The sequence below is a fragment of the Hippocampus zosterae genome, chromosome 16 (assembly GCF_025434085.1).
Source record: "Hippocampus zosterae strain Florida chromosome 16, ASM2543408v3, whole genome shotgun sequence".
NCBI classification, from domain to species: domain Eukaryota; kingdom Metazoa; phylum Chordata; class Actinopteri; order Syngnathiformes; family Syngnathidae; genus Hippocampus; species Hippocampus zosterae.
The window spans coordinates 8,924,836-8,940,984 of NC_067466.1; the positions used below are offsets into that span (position 1 = coordinate 8,924,836).

Consider the following 16,149-nt stretch of genomic DNA (forward strand, 5'->3'; position numbering starts at 1 on the left):
TTGTGTTACATCCCTTCTAGAATGCTAAATAAACCATCAAGGACAATTTCAGTGTGGGTGACTCGTTTATTAGATCAAATACAATGTTTCTGATTAAAGTGATACGTCTGTTATCAGTTACACAGGTCATGCTTATCTTATGGCATGTAAAGCATCATAATAATAGCACTTTGCGTGCAATAGGTTTTAGATGGACAGAGTACAATGAAGTCTTATACAGTGTAGGCAGTGACACTGTCCACTTTGCTAGTATACATATAGGCAGGCAACAGAAGTGTTTAATAATTTCCTACTGAAATGACATAAGGTACTTTGTGTGTGTGTGTGTGTGTGTGTGTGTATTATATATATATATATATATATATATATGCATATATATATATATATATATGCACACGCACACACACCTACTGTACATAGTTCCATATGCCATCTGTGGATTGTGCCTTGAAATAACTCATTAGAAATCATTTAATTCAAAGTGCAGGACAGAAGTTACGATAATTTCTTGAGTATACAGTAATCCTATTTTTTAAATTCTAAAAACGCCATTCAAAAAATCCATGGTCAGTACAATAAATAGGTACAAGGAAAATGGAAAACAAAAAAAAAGTCATATTGGGTAGACGTATACTGGTACCAAAGGATTGTGGGGGAAAAGGTGTAATTTAATTCAAAAATGATATGTTACTCTATGTCTAATGTGACAAATGTCTATACAAAAAAAAAAAAAATCAAATAAATTGTTCCCCTTCCAAAGAACTGGTTTGGCTTCCATATCACGGACGAACGTGTTACGTGTCTGCCAAGATACTCGCTGATTGAAGCTAACGCTCTCTTCCTGTTCATCTGATATATTCTGCCTACTTTCCAAGACAACAATGTCCCCCAATTTACTTCCTCTTAACATTTCGCTTTGGAAACGTCTTGCAACACTGCAAAAACTAGCGAATGCTGCAACTTCTCCCACCTGCCACGCCGCACACCAGCTGGCCAAATGAGGCCAACATATACCACCGACGACTCATTTTAGGAATGTGAGCTCATGCACGAGTACTCTACTGGAGTTCTACCGCGAGCACGACAGATTGCTCCAACTGTGCGGATAATACTGCACTTCATTCTTTGAACATGGATACCAACAATATTACACATAGGTACAAGGAAAATCCAGCTGTGAGAGGGCAATTTTGGGTGTACTTGCTATGCACATTATACTCGAGAAATTACGGTACCCAACGTCCGATTGCAGGAATTGCACATGCATTATTACTACGTATATTTTCTTCTTTTTTGACTCCGTACGTAGGAGCAAAAAGTGGACAGATTTAAATTAAAAATTAAGTGAATATGTCGACATTGTAAGTACAGGTGGCAGGTCTTACAGAATGCTAAATAGATAAATAAAGTGAAAACACCACAGTACACTCTAGGGTTATTTTTCTATGACAGCAGATCTGCCTGTCATTAATCAGGAGGTCAAAATAATTATAAAAATAATAATAAAAGAATTAATATAGACAACCAATTACCAATTCCATTTAATTTCAAATAGATATGTAGTATGAAAAAAATGTGCAGTCAAATAGCATAGTCTTCTTGCAAAGTTGTGGTCATATGAATGACCACACAGCGCAGCATGGACTCCTGTTATACTTGGGAGTCGACTCCGTGGCTGCATTCAGTAGTATTTTCACCGTGGTTTTAGTCCACACCCTGACCTCCAAGCCTCCTTGACTCCTCATGTTCCTCTACATCCAAAACCAATGTAGCCGATTTATTATATCAACCAAACTTCCACCCGCACACAGCAGAGGTCGCTAATGAGTCACCGTGGCCGCTGACTTTTGGGCTCCTCCTGCAGCGTCTTGCTACCGTTTCACTGCTAGGACACCTGCTCGACTGGCCTCATCTGAATATCTCCAATCTGCGGGCAAATTGACAACACGTCAACAACGCGATCCACCCCGTGAAATATGGATGACAAAGCAAAAGTACATGAAAGGACATTACCTGGACATGAGGAGGGGCACTGAGGACAAATGTGACCGCGTTTGCAATGTCGTCTGCTTTTAAACACTGCACATTCGAGAGGGGGAAAAAAGTTAAACTACTAGTACTACTATTTCAAATGTAAAAGAGAGTTGTTGCTTACTTTAATACTCTCGTATACAGCAGCTGCTTTCTCTGGATCATTGTTATGGTGGCGGAATGCAAATTCAGTCTCCACTATCCCGGGCGATATACACTACACAAAAGGTAAAAGAAAATAAATTTAAGACTAAGAAAAGCTCGGTTGACTTTCTATGGATCGTATAGAACTAGTCAGGCCTGGGGAGTGCTTGCCCTCCCAAGTGTGCTGTTTATTTGCATACTGTAGTTCTAAAAATGGATCTGTGAGCCAGTCAGTCTGTACTTCCGCCCCACTGTCATGTACCAGCTCCAATTTACATAATAACCACTCCCCGCCAAATTGCTCTGCCAACGATATGACCAGCTGTGCACGAGATCCGAGGCCACTTTCAAGTGAGGGCCTGAGTTTTTTTATTTTTATTTTTAGTCATGCGCCACATACGGTACTGTACACACTGAGCTGCTGCCTCCAAGTGTTTAAATGCTTTTATTGTCTTTCACGGACACTCACTCCAATGGAGCAAAGACATAGCGTCGCTGACCATGTCACACATCTTGAACGATGACGTAATAAGACAACTCAAAATCGGCTACGAGATACTGTACTATGTTTGTCGGCGACACGTCTGTCGGCTGAAAAATATTGATAATATCGATCCTTAGGATATGTTATTAAGACCCGGGAACTGTTTTAATTTTTTTTGTATTCCATCAGACATCTTTTCATGCTTCATATAATGCACAAGTGAAAGCCTGATCATACTATTCACAGAAAATGCTACTTTTTTTTTTTTGGCTCATGAAGAAATCTAAATAATGCGATAAAAGCACAAAATGTGATCAAGTTCCATATAAAACAGTGACTTGTGGTCTGCAAAAACTACTCACTGCCAAATCTCTCTCACTGATATTTTGTCTACCGCAACCTTAATTTGGTGAAGCCTGTGGGGCAAAAAAAAAAACAAACAAACACCCAAAACCAACCAGCATCACTAATTACAACTACAATGATAAACATGATTTTGTAATACATCTAGTGTCAGTCAGACTTACAAAGTGCAATTATTATCTTTGTAAAAGCAAATCTTCCCACATAGCTCTTGCACTTCTAAAATAGTTTAGGTATGCGACAGTGTAAACGCGAAGAGTAGACCAGCCTCTATGAAAATTCCGCCAATTTGCAGATAAGACACGGGTGGAAAGAGGAAAAAGGGACACCAATTTGCAACTCTTATTTCATCGCACACTTTTCGCCATATGACACGCATAACACACTCACAGTGGCTCTGATGTGGGTGTTTGCTTCCCTTAGTTCTTGCCTTATTCCCTCAGTCAGAGCGGTCACCGCATATTTGGTGGCAGAGTAGAAATGCTTGTCAGCGCTTGGGACCAATCGATGCCCGCTCATACTGTAACAGGGACAGGAGGAGGAACATACAGTACAAGTTGAAAATAACCAAACACTCAATAAAAGATTCAATACTGCAGATGTAGTGACACTTCTGAACTTTGCACGGTGGGCAAAACGCTGGGCAATGTTCTTGTAGTTAACAAAAATGAATGAAATAATTCAAACCAAACTTGTCAAACAGTCGTTTGGGAAATGGAAGTTTAGTTTCTTTTGCACAATAATCTTGGCTGAAGCCAAGATTCAAACCATGAACCTCAGAACTGAGACATAGAAGCGCTTATCCCAACTTACTGTACCTGTTGATATTGATGATGTGACCGTCATCTACATTCCTCTCTTTCATTGATTTGTAAGCCTCCCGGGTGCAGATGGACAATGCTAGGACATTCACCTGCAGATCATAAAAAGAACTTCATCAAAGATAGCTATCAGGCTTCTGCAGAGCTTGCTGATGAGCTAATCATTTTAATCAGGTGTGATGCAAAAGGACGAGATGGAAAACATGCAGGAAGATGGCTCTCGAGGACCGGAGTTTGACACCTATGACTGTAGCGCTTCGCCACAGGTACTACGAGCGCGCAATTGTCAACGAGTGCACAGTTTTGACTCGCAAGTAACTTGGTTGCCCTACTAGAGCACCCGAGACCTTCTACCGCTGCACGGAAATGTAATACAGTAGTGGAAGACAGTAATGAAGAAAAATAATTACAACCCTCGTCATTCGGTGGTCCAGTGGTTAGCGCGTCGACCTCACCGTGCATAGGTACCAGGGTTCAATTCCATTCTGAATTGTCCCTAGTGTGAGTGCGAGCGCGGATAGTTGTTCGTCTCTGTGTACTGGTTCTGGGTGTCCCCCTCCGACTGCCCGAAGACTGCTGGGATAGGTTCCAGCACCCTCTTGTGAGGATAAGCGGTTTGGAAAATGGATGGTTGGATGGATAGTCATTCGACTAGTGTGTTGCATGCTCGTGCGAATGATGTGTACAATTAGTGTATTGAAGTGTGTATTAGTGTATTTAAGAGTGCCAGTAAATGAATTTATCCTGCCTATCCATGTTGGTCCATCACAACTTGCCCTTTGCACCCTGCTTGTGCGTCTAAGCTGCTTCTGTAGCGAAACTGATGGACGCAAGGTTAAATTCCACAGTGAAGCAAGCCTGGGCAAGGTGACCAAATCGGGTCAGCATGCAGATTAAACACGGGCTAAATATAATACACTGGCACAGCACGGTCATTTGGGCTGCCATGACAACAGATGGACGAGCGTTCCCAATGCTGGACCCTGGAAACTGTAGAGCACGGGGTCCTTCGTGGTCAAGAGCTCAGTGAATCCGAATGGTTGGGTCTCACAAGAGAAATGGTGCTGGCTTTCATGAGTGGGGCTTTGCTCGGCCAGGTTTACTCCTCAGAGCCAAAAGGAGGAGATTTTCTGTGAGGGGTGGGCAACTGTGTTTGAGCAAAGCCAAGGATCCCCATATTTTATGGACGGATTTACGCTCTACCGCTTCAACTCCTTGCGTGTAAAAACCGTACTACGCAGCGGACAACTTTTACTGCTTCCTGCTTCTGTGCTCAAATGGTACACCCACTAAAATCAATCATGCAAACAAACGTCCTTTTCTAAATGTCTTCAGAATGTTCCTCCATCTTGTTTTAGCGCAAGCATGAATGTGTTTGTGTGCATGTGCGATGCAGATTACCCACGTCGATCATATTCCTCCAGCCTTCTGTTTTCCCACTGAGCAGGGGCTCGTTGTGGGCCAGCCCGGCGTTGTTGATGCACACGTCAACGCCCTTGTGGAGCGTTTTGATGGCTGAAAACATGGAGAGGATCTCCTCCTCGTTAGACAGGTCACACTTGTACGGGATCAGTGTGCCGCTGTATCCTGCGCTCTGACATTCTGCCGCCAGCTTCTAAAAAAAAAAAAAACACACACACAAATGAAAATGACATTGGATCAGAGACAACGCTAACCTTTAAAAACCTTTAAAGTCAGGCTGAACCATTATCTAGCAAATTCAAATCGACATTGCGGCGTTTTATAGGTTTTCATGTTACGCTCAGTTTCAAACTGCAATTGAAGCAAAACTGGATGTGAGAAAGCAATGATGGCGTGATGCCACGCTTGGGAAGCTACAGTACATCAACCAGGTCATCTGTCTGTCCAGCACAGTGGGCTTAACCTGCTCCATATAAGTTTAGGTCAAAGGTCAATGGCTCATGTGGGCATTGCCAACCAGCTTCACGGAGATGTCACTTGCCACACACCATTAAAGAAAAAAAAAGTCCAGTATTGTCTTGATGGATAATTTCGACTTTTCCCACCATATAGATAATTGAGCAAGTCATCTCGCACTTGAGTGTGCAGATTTCCTTGCTGTCTCTAAGCCGTTGAGCCTGGATTACCCGCAGAGAAGGCATTCGCCAAACGGATCTGCGTAAACGCTCAAACACTGACAGTACTTGTTTCAGCTGTAGAGAGTGAGACCTTTAAAGCGATGCTGTGCTCCAGACGGCCAAAAACAAGCAAACCATCCGAGAGAGAGAGAAGACAAGGCCAGGACATTCTTTTGAGAGCGAGAGAATGATGTTATTAAGGTTAAAGTAGGCACTCAGCAGAGGAGCCACCCAGCTTTGATCCAGCTCCAAGTAGAGGAAGTCTCAGGCTGTGAATCTCTGTGTGTGGACGCGATGAATTTGGGGAACCAGCTGTATAACCACAAACAGGATTGGCCCTCAGACTGGCCACACCTACTGATATGGCACTGGAGCATGCGGTCCTACGGATAAACAGCCAACCCTGAAAATGCATATACACACACACACACACACACACAAATCATTCATCTCCATTCAAAGTGTAACTGAATACCTTCAGGAGTGTTCAGTGTCAAACCTCTCAAGACAAGTTTGAAAAATATAAGACGGAAAAGCACAAACATGTCTCGAGTCATTCTCTCTGCAAGATGCCTCAAGTGTCAAGGAAAGCTGATGTAACAATGGAATTCGGTGCAGAACACAAATGGGATAAGTAATATTTCCATAAAACATGAACAACATTATAATAATAATAATAATACATTTTATTTACAAGCGCCTTTCATTAGCACCCAGGCAGACGTAATAACGTAAACCAGCAAAGGAAATTATGTTGTTGTCCATATTAGAGGGCTGCAACTTTATAACCGATCCATCTGTTGATTGTTTTGTCAACTACTCGACAAAATGGATTTTTTAAAATGTCATTTCTATGATTTTATTAAAAACCATTGCATTGACAGTGCAATCCCCCAAACAATTTCATTGTGACATGGTTTTATTGATTTGCGCCACAACATGCCAGATAATGGGCAGATCATTATTTTAATGCGCCAGGTATTGACTTAGCTCTGTTCCGACAAAAAAAAACAACAACAAACTGTTTTCTTTTTGTACCACACTTTACTTTGACAGCCTGTTTTTTATGTATGTACACCATACCACGCCACTAATAAATGCACAAAGTTATCACTACTTCTGACCAAGTCAAATATGATCAATTCACGAAAGAAATAATAAATAATGTTAAAAGGGCATCTCTGAATCTAAAAAAAAAGCATATTCAGAGGAAGTGGAAAGAACATTAGCAAAGAGAAAAGTAATAATAAAAAAAAGATAAGTAATATTTCCATAAAACATGAACAACATTATAATAATAATAATAATACATTTTATTTACAAGCGCCTTTCATTAGCACCCAGGCAGACGTAATAACGTAAACCAGCAAAGGAAATTATGTTGTTGTCCATATTAGAGGGCTGCAACTTTATAACCGATCCATCTGTTGATTGTTTTGTCAACTACTCGACAAAATGGATTTTTTAAAATGTCATTTCTATGATTTTATTAAAAACCATTGCATTGACAGTGCAATCCCCCAAACAATTTCATTGTGACATGGTTTTATTGATTTGCGCCACAACATGCCAGATAATGGGCAGATCATTATTTTAATGCGCCAGGTATTGACTTAGCTCTGTTCCGACAAAAAAAAACAACAACAAACTGTTTTCTTTTTGTACCACACTTTACTTTGACAGCCTGTTTTTTATGTATGTACACCATACCACGCCACTAATAAATGCACAAAGTTATCACTACTTCTGACCAAGTCAAATATGATCAATTCACGAAAGAAATAATAAATAATGTTAAAAGGGCATCTCTGAATCTAAAAAAAAAGCATATTCAGAGGAAGTGGAAAGAACATTAGCAAAGAGAAAAGTGTAGAAGGCAGACACAGTGAAAGTGGTGTGCCAGATCAATATTAAGAGACGGTGTCTGAACAGAGAGTGGATGAATTGCATTTGTCTTGAACTGACAAGGTAAAACTGCTCTCGCTTTTGATAAAAAAGGGATTAAAAACATAGTTTATACACAATTTTTCCAGAAGAGGTCTGAGAGCGGGAGACCTTCTGCCAAACGTTATAACAATGACACGCTGGTCGGTTCATCGAACTCAGACACAAAAACAAATTTTGCCTGTCATCGTGAATTGTCATCATCATTAGTAGTCTTCTGTTAACCTATGAATGTGCGCAGACTCCACACAGGAAGGCCAAGATTCAAACCCTGGACTTCAGAAATGTGAGTCAAATGTTGCTAACGCCTAGGCCATCAGTACTGCCTTAATTCTCAACCTAATGGGGTTAAAGGTGAGTTTTGCAGTGGTGTGGATAGTCGAGCGATTATCATCCACTGCAAGTAAAAGGTCTAAAGGTTGAACACGGTGGTTTTATGGCACTTTTCTTGGTATCGCCTCATCAAGATGGGAAAGATAAGTGGGTGTTCTCAGGAGCTCACGGTAGACTGAGCAAGGAACAACTTGATATTTTGAGGACATATAGAAGCCTCACTAGAATATGAAGTTCTACGGAATAGGAGGCGTGAGCATACTGCGCTGAGGTGGCACAGCGCACACCGCGGGGTACTGTGCGGGACGGCGCGGGGATGACACCAGCACGACACCAGCTTTCCCATATTTGGTGCTCGTTGCGAAGTGAACACACAGGAAGTAGCCTGGTGATTTTCCCCCAGCAGTTTGGACTTACATAGGCTACATCAGCAATATTGGACAAACTTTATTGTCAAATGTACTGTATGTAAAACATACAGCACAGATGAAATATGTATTTGTAAAGCACCTTGGCTATGTCCATAATGTGAAATGGGAATGAGGCAGAAGGAGGAGACAACTAGCAGCTAAAAGAAGGATAGAGGCACATCCAATTCTAATGGCATGGCCTGATTTGGGGAGATTTCGGCTCGTCTGTGAGCTGCGGCCCCATCATGACCATTTCAAAGTGCACAAGCAGAGTGTGATTTATTTTTGATGGCATCACGGCACGTCATCCATCTGAATTGAGTATTTTTCAATTCGGGTGCAGCAGGTATCTATGGAGTATGCCACCGACCTTCACAATATGGCGTCGTGCCCTTGAGCCGTGGTGGCGCATATGGGTTGGACGAAGGCGCGCCTCGCTGCGCTGTGCTGAGTGCAGTGTGACAGGGACGGTATATGACAATGATAGACAGGTTGAATGTGAGCGATAGGGGAGGAAGGTGCATTATAACAGACAGGTGCAACCAGTGAGGTAAGGTTATGTTTCCCCAAACAAAATCATCAGAACTAAGGGCGGCGAAGCAATCTATGGAACCTTTGTGTCAGCAGTAGGATCACCTATGAGAGCGGCCTTTAATGGGATGTTCACAGGGTAATCATGTGACAAAAATGCCTCTTTTGTTTGTAGTTGAGACATGCTGAGGCTTGAAGTCCATCCTGATGGATGAGGCATGTGACGCATGCAGGGTCATGCATCACACAAATCATTCTCCTCAAGTGGCTGGGATAATTCTGCTGTTATTGTCGTGAACCTGTTCAAGGTTTTCTTTCACGAGAGGTATTTTGTCATTTGCAGAAGTACAGTACTTGCTTATTTAGTCCTCTTCGATGTGTAGCACGGTCCATGTATTTTTTGTAGAGATCCTAAGGGGGCTACAGTCTTTTTCCCAGATGACTCCGGGTGAACGTAGAACTCCACCCAGAACGTGGCGATTTTGATTCGGGCTTTCAGTGGGTAACTGATCGTAAACAACTACACTACGTGTAACACAAATTCAGAAAGTGCCTGAACATATCACTTGTTGTGAACTACAACAAAAAATAAATAAACGAGTACTGATGACTGCTGTCCACACTTTCATTGTCAGCCTGAGTGCCATCACCAATGCCCACAACAGTAGTCCCCTCCCTCATCATTCAGCATGTAAGATGATACTTTCAAGCAGAGAGCTTAAGTAGTTTGTAATATAGAGACTCGCCCTTCCCAGATCAAAATCGTACTATTACTTGATGGGAGCTCAAGTCTTAACTGGATCCCACCGAGCTCAACCTCACCTTGTACAGTTCATGTTTAGAGATAAACAATATTCTCGAACCTTTGTTCTCTGCTGGCGATACACGCTCAAAAGTGACGGCATACTGAAGACACACAAATGTTGTGAGTTGTAATGCAAGAGGCATGCATATCTGCCACGAGAACATATTACTTAGTTTTGATTGATTCACGATTCATTTCCTGTTTTAGATCACAGCAGTCTCTAAGAGCACTACATCATTCTAAAAAGTACGAATTGTTTGCTATTTTGCCCGTCTCACACAACTTATCCACAGCATATTGCACACAGCTCCACGTATCATTAGTGCAGTTCTACACCATCGCCAACTACAACCACAATAATAAATCCACCCACGCATTTTCTGATCCGCTTATCCTCACAGGGGATGTTGGAGTCTATGCCAGCTGTCTTCGGGCAGTCGGCGAGGGTACACCCTGAACTGGTTGCCGGCCAATTGCAGGGCACACATAGACGAACAACCATCCCTGAACCAAATGCCATGGTTGGAGAAGTGAAGTTTTTCCATATTTCCTCAAATCAGAGCACCGCCCCTCAATGCAAGTGCACACATGACATGAGTGCACATGCATCAAGTGTCTAGAACAAGCCAGGACAAGAATCGCCCTACCTATTATAGCGGGAGGCCCGAGCGGGGAGTGTCAAGCTCAGTAAGGCTTAAACGTCGAAGTGATAAGCATAGAGAGGACAGCGCACGAAAGGGGGGCAATTTATAGGGGTCACGGGGCTGTCCAGCCTCATTAGACGGCTGTACTCATGAGATTACGGCAAACAACTGATAAAAGCCAATAAAAACAAATGATGATCCTCCCGCCATACCTTTACATCACGGGTATGAAACTCAAGGCCGGGGGTCATATCTGGCCCACCACATCATTTTATGTGGCCCGCGAAAGCAAATTCTGTGCATCGACTTCAAATTTCCTGCTAAAATACAGAAATTGCAATTTCTCTTCACTTTTAAAAATGTTGAGATATTTCAAGCTTGTGTGTTCCCAAGCCCCCTTTTAAATTTTTTTTTAAATATTTCAACAGTTCTAACTGACGCCTGAATTCAAAACTAGTTATTCACCAGTTTTGTTGTGATCAGCCCTCTGAACAAAATGAAACTATCAATAATCTTTAACAAATGGATCAGAAAGCTTATCACTGTGTGCAATACATTCTACCTTATTTTTTTTGTCCATGTCCCACACACTCTAAGTGTGTGTTCATGTGTAAGGAACAAATTGTAGATTTGATGATAGCTGTATTTACACCACGTCACTAGGTAAGCAAGTATTCGAAACATACATTATGTATATGGGCTATGCTGGTTAACACACTGCAAAGGATTGCGGGCGGTGGATCTTTTGAACCAGGGGACATGTTTCACATGCTACAGTTACAGGTACAGAAGCGGTTGTATCACAGACACACATACATTAAAACACACAGATGCAGTCCTTTAAATGCTAATACAGGAGAAGTCTTGCTAAATTTGCAGTCTCACGTTTTGTTAAAAATGTATTTGAAACTTGAAGAAATAAGAGGCCGACTATCACCCAAGGTTGAAATGAAAGGTTCCACTGTATTTTGGTAGCTTTGACAATTTAAAGAGAATTAAAAAGCAAAACAAACAAAATAAAAAGTGTCAATGTTGCAACTCTGTTCCTAACATGAGCTCTCACAGTGTTTAAATTCAATCAATTGGGTCACTATCAAACCTGAGAGAATGCATTGTGTGCACAGAGGAGAGAATTGTCTTCCACTCGTCTCAAAAGAGTTCAAGTGAAAGTTTATTGCTGCGACTTGGATGCAGCCCCATCGATCCCATTCCTGTCGAAAACCCATGGTGACCACAACCCTCAATCCCCTCGTTCCCCCCCACCCCTGCCTACTCTAAAAAGTCTTACAAATTTAGACTAAACTTTCCTTTCCACACTTTGCGCCAAATTACATAAATGCAACAAAGATTTTAAGACACTATCTACAGCCACGATGGTTCCATCTGCTCGCTTCTAATATTATAAGGAACAAACACGTCTTTATTTCTCCTCGTGAATGAAATACACACTAAAAGGAAGTGAAGAACAATTGCTCAGTGACAGACACTTGCATCCCCCCGCTCGCTCTGGCTCAGCTACAGCCCAGTTTACATAGCAGGGAGTGTACAATACTGGCCTTTGTCTCACATCTCACATCGGCAATGTTTCAAGAACAAAGCTGCCATCAAAAAGAATTACTCATTCTGTCCTGCTATTGATTGTTCTTACATCATATTGAGTTTTCAACATTTTCGAACCCAGAATTCATCCAAAACAAGTACGGATGTTCAGTCTGTAACGTAGCCAACTGTAGAATAACGGCTGTTATTTGCACAAAGAAAGAAGAATTATTTCCGATTTGAAATGCAGTGACCTTGTTTGATGGTGATACAAGTACATGCCAGAAGCAATGACAGACTGCTGCAGTTAACAATTCACAGGAGAGGACATGTGACTCAAGTAAGAATGGCGGCAATTGCGCAAGTCACACTCACTGTGCATGTACGGGCGTGTGCATGTTGTTCAGGTGGGATGCATGTTTGCTTGTCAATTTGTAAATTTCCCCATTGTGGGACGAATAAAGGATATCTTATCTTAAAACTGAAAAGTGAATCATTTATGTTTTACGATTAAGAATAAAGACAAAAAAACAAAACAAAACAAAAAACAGCAAAAGCAAATATCTGGAGAGGGGGATACAGACCAGATTCTTCGTTCGCAATTAGTTGACTGTGAAACAAAAGAAAATTAAACATTTTGTTTTAACACCAAGCTGGTCAAACCAAATTGATTCCTGTAATTTCATCCAAGAAAGCTAGCTTGATACTAACATACAGTATAACGTAAAACACTACAGGCAGGCGCGACGAACAACTACTACTTTAATATCACACGTGAAGCAGTACAACATACAAGACCACGAGAATTTTTTTTCTCTGCTCTGTGGGAATGCCAATTATTGCTGCAGCTCAGTAGGGGACCTTCTCATGCCTCTTCTTGCTCTTCATTATGCTGGTTCTAAATCCAGTAGAGCTCAGTGCTCCCTAGCATGTTGTGGGCCGACATAATATTACGTTAAATACCCATAACTCTAAATTCAGACTTTTCTGTGTTAAAAACTCAAAAATAAAACGAGCATTTTACTGTAAAATACTTTGAATGAAAGAAACCCATTCAAAAACTGAGGAATGGGATGATAATGACGTACATCATGTTCCTAACATTTTGGTCACATATGCGAAACTTGTGAAATTCGCAAGGTTAATGAAATTAAATGAGATGAGATTTACTTTTGAAGATCTGTCTCACTGCTCTGAGATTCTGGGTTTGAATATCAACTCTGGCCTTCCTGTGTGGAGTTTGCATGTTCTCCTCGTGCTTACAGGTTTTACCAAGTACTCCTCGCACATTCTAAAAAAAATAAACACCCTTGTTAAATTCGGACTATCCATTTTTTAAATTGTTAGGTTTGGTTGACCCAATCCATTACAAATTAGTTACAACTGGTAACCCACACCTAGAAGAAGAGTTGCTCTCGATTAATTTTTGAAAATAAATGTTTACTGAACCTATATATTCTTTTTTTTGTTGAGAGACGAGTGTTCACCACTAGATGGTTTTGCTTAAAAGGAAATCCATCCCCAAGAATGTACTTTTTCACCAGAAAAGTGGGTTGAGAAGGAAGCTAGACTAAATTAGATGAAGAAAATTGTGTCATTCAGGTAAGATAGGAAGCATCTAATTTTTTGTGTCAGATATGGGCAATATTTTGAGTTAATATGTATAGACATGTCATTTTACAATAACTGAAGATTTTTTTTTTCATTTTTCACTTTGTATTTCCCCATTTAAAATAATATACTATATATAATATACTATAAATAACACTGTTTACTGTTTTATAAAAATACTTTAAATTTAACACAATTGAGTTGCATGGCCCTTTCGGAAATTTAATTTCCCACTGGTTGGAACCCTATGATCAGATAGCTATATAATCATACAAACATTACTTATGAAAGGATCCAAATATATGCCGTTGTCCATTACTTTCATAACGAGATGTCTAACCTTACTTGTGTTACGTAATCGGACAGGTGAAGTACAACAGGTGCCAACAATTGCAGGTGAGCAAACTACAATTTTACAACCGCAAAAGAACATCAAAGGGCGGCTTGTGTAGTTGACCTGTGGCGCGCCATTGATAGAGTTAAGACAGAGGGAGGCTTAATTATTGGCTGACAAGATAAGGAAGGTGCAATGCCTTATGGCCTAGTGGGGGTGTGCAAGAATGTCGCTGTCGCGAAGCCAAAGACTATAATTAAATGAAAAAATGCCGGAGTAATTTAATTTGATGATTAAAAAGAAGGTGACATCTGAAACGTCATTGTATTTTGCTTCACAGCATTACCTGTTGAAAACAATGTTGAAAACAACTTTGCCTGTTGTATCATAATTGTTGGAAAAAAATACTTTCCATAGCTTCACCACCTAACTTTCAGATTGAAAGGGATGATATGTAAAATGGACTATGTAGTTGCTTGAAGAAAACTAGTTGGACGGGTCTCTGTAGTGCCATGGCACGTACTGTATCTAGTGTTAAATCACAACCAAATACTTTTTTTTGGTAAGTCAAGTCAAGTCAAGTCAATGTATGTTCAGTGAATGGGAGTGCCGGTGAGAGAACATGTAAACTCCACACAGGAAGGCTCTTCCTGAGATTTGAACCTCAGAACAGTGAGACAGATGTGCTGAACACCAATCCATTGTTCCATCCATTCATAGTCCACTGCCTTCAAATCTAAGAAAAGTGGGGGGATTTTCAGCGCAGCCAGACAGCTCTCAGATCACACAGTGTCCTCTGAACAACACCTTGAGATTACATTTCAAAGTGCGGTGAAGCAATTTGACATTACCGACACCTGAAGACACAATCGATTGCACTGACAATTACTGGTGCACACAGTTCACAGACATTATCTCCTGTTTTGAGGGATCACAGCAAGAAGTGGACAGCAATATCTCACAGTGTTCAGCTGCCCCAACTCTGTGACCTCACTGAAGAAGGTCGTCCAAAAGAAAATGATCTCACAAAGACGTGAACACATTAGAAGTGTGGTGCCAAATGCCACTTGGGTGGTTGCTACCCCATTTCATTAAACATCAGTGAGAACATAACGACTCCATCTTACTGGCAGTGTTACCAATATTGTGATTCTCTCATCTATTCTAGGTAAACAAACTACAACTACCAACAAGATTAGATAGATAGATAGATAGATAGATAGATAGATAGATAGATAGATAGATAGATAGATAGATAGATAGATAGATAGATAGATAGATAGATAGATAGATAGATAGATAGATAGATAGATAGATACATAGATAGATAGATAGATAGATAGATAGCCAGTGGGTGCACACAGATTTAAAAGCAATACAAGAAATTACGAGATTTGCAAGTGTATTTCGAAAAAATGTTTCATTTGTTGAAAATGTCGCATAAAAGGCCAGTGATGATTGACCCCTACCCCTCTTACATATAAATACAAATCAAATTTCCAGTCACCAAACGTTCGCTCAACTTGTAAAGCTAATGTTAGCAAGCGGTTTACGTGCGTTAGCTTGTGACTAGATACTGTACTTACTTGCACCTATTTTGCATGCTCCTTAAAGGCGTGTGATGGCGATATGACTGAAATACCTCAATTTTGTCGACATTTCTGGCACACCCGACCACCCTCATGCCTTGTTGGACGAGTGCCCTGGTCACAGCCGCTCCAATGCCCACCGAAGCTCCGGTCACCAGGGCCACTCTGCCTTTCCACCGCTCCATCACCAACAACGCAGCCCTCGCCGGCACTGGACAGGAACCGAAGGATTTTCGTTCCGGCTGGTTCCGACAGACACTATGACGTATTTTGGTGTAATGTACGCCGCCTTCAATTTCTAGGATGCTTCAAGATACTGCCCGAGTACGCAGCATCCAAATGCGGGGTGGCACCGTTTCGTGAAGGCAGATCCATGCGCTCCTCTGAATGACACGAGCCCTGATCTTGTTTAATGTTTGCTTCACGTCGCCGCCCACTTTCTGCAACGACTCTCGGGCTCAACCGTT

The 16,149-nt window shown here is 41.2% G+C and overlaps 1 protein-coding gene across 1 annotated transcript; it reads right to left on the reverse strand.

Annotated features, from left to right (window-relative positions):
- Positions 1–52: 52 nt before the first annotated feature.
- dhrs11a (dehydrogenase/reductase 11a) lies at positions 53–16,123 on the reverse strand. Its single transcript, XM_052047405.1, has 7 exons — positions 15,736–16,123; positions 5,249–5,458; positions 3,841–3,935; positions 3,413–3,542; positions 2,156–2,248; positions 2,014–2,079; positions 53–1,927 (listed from the first exon to the last, which is right to left on the reverse strand). The coding sequence occupies exons 1-7, from the start codon at positions 15,865–15,867 to the stop codon at positions 1,886–1,888; spliced, it is 768 nt and encodes a 255-aa protein (XP_051903365.1). The 5' UTR covers positions 15,868–16,123; the 3' UTR covers positions 53–1,885.
- Positions 16,124–16,149: the final 26 nt, after the last annotated feature.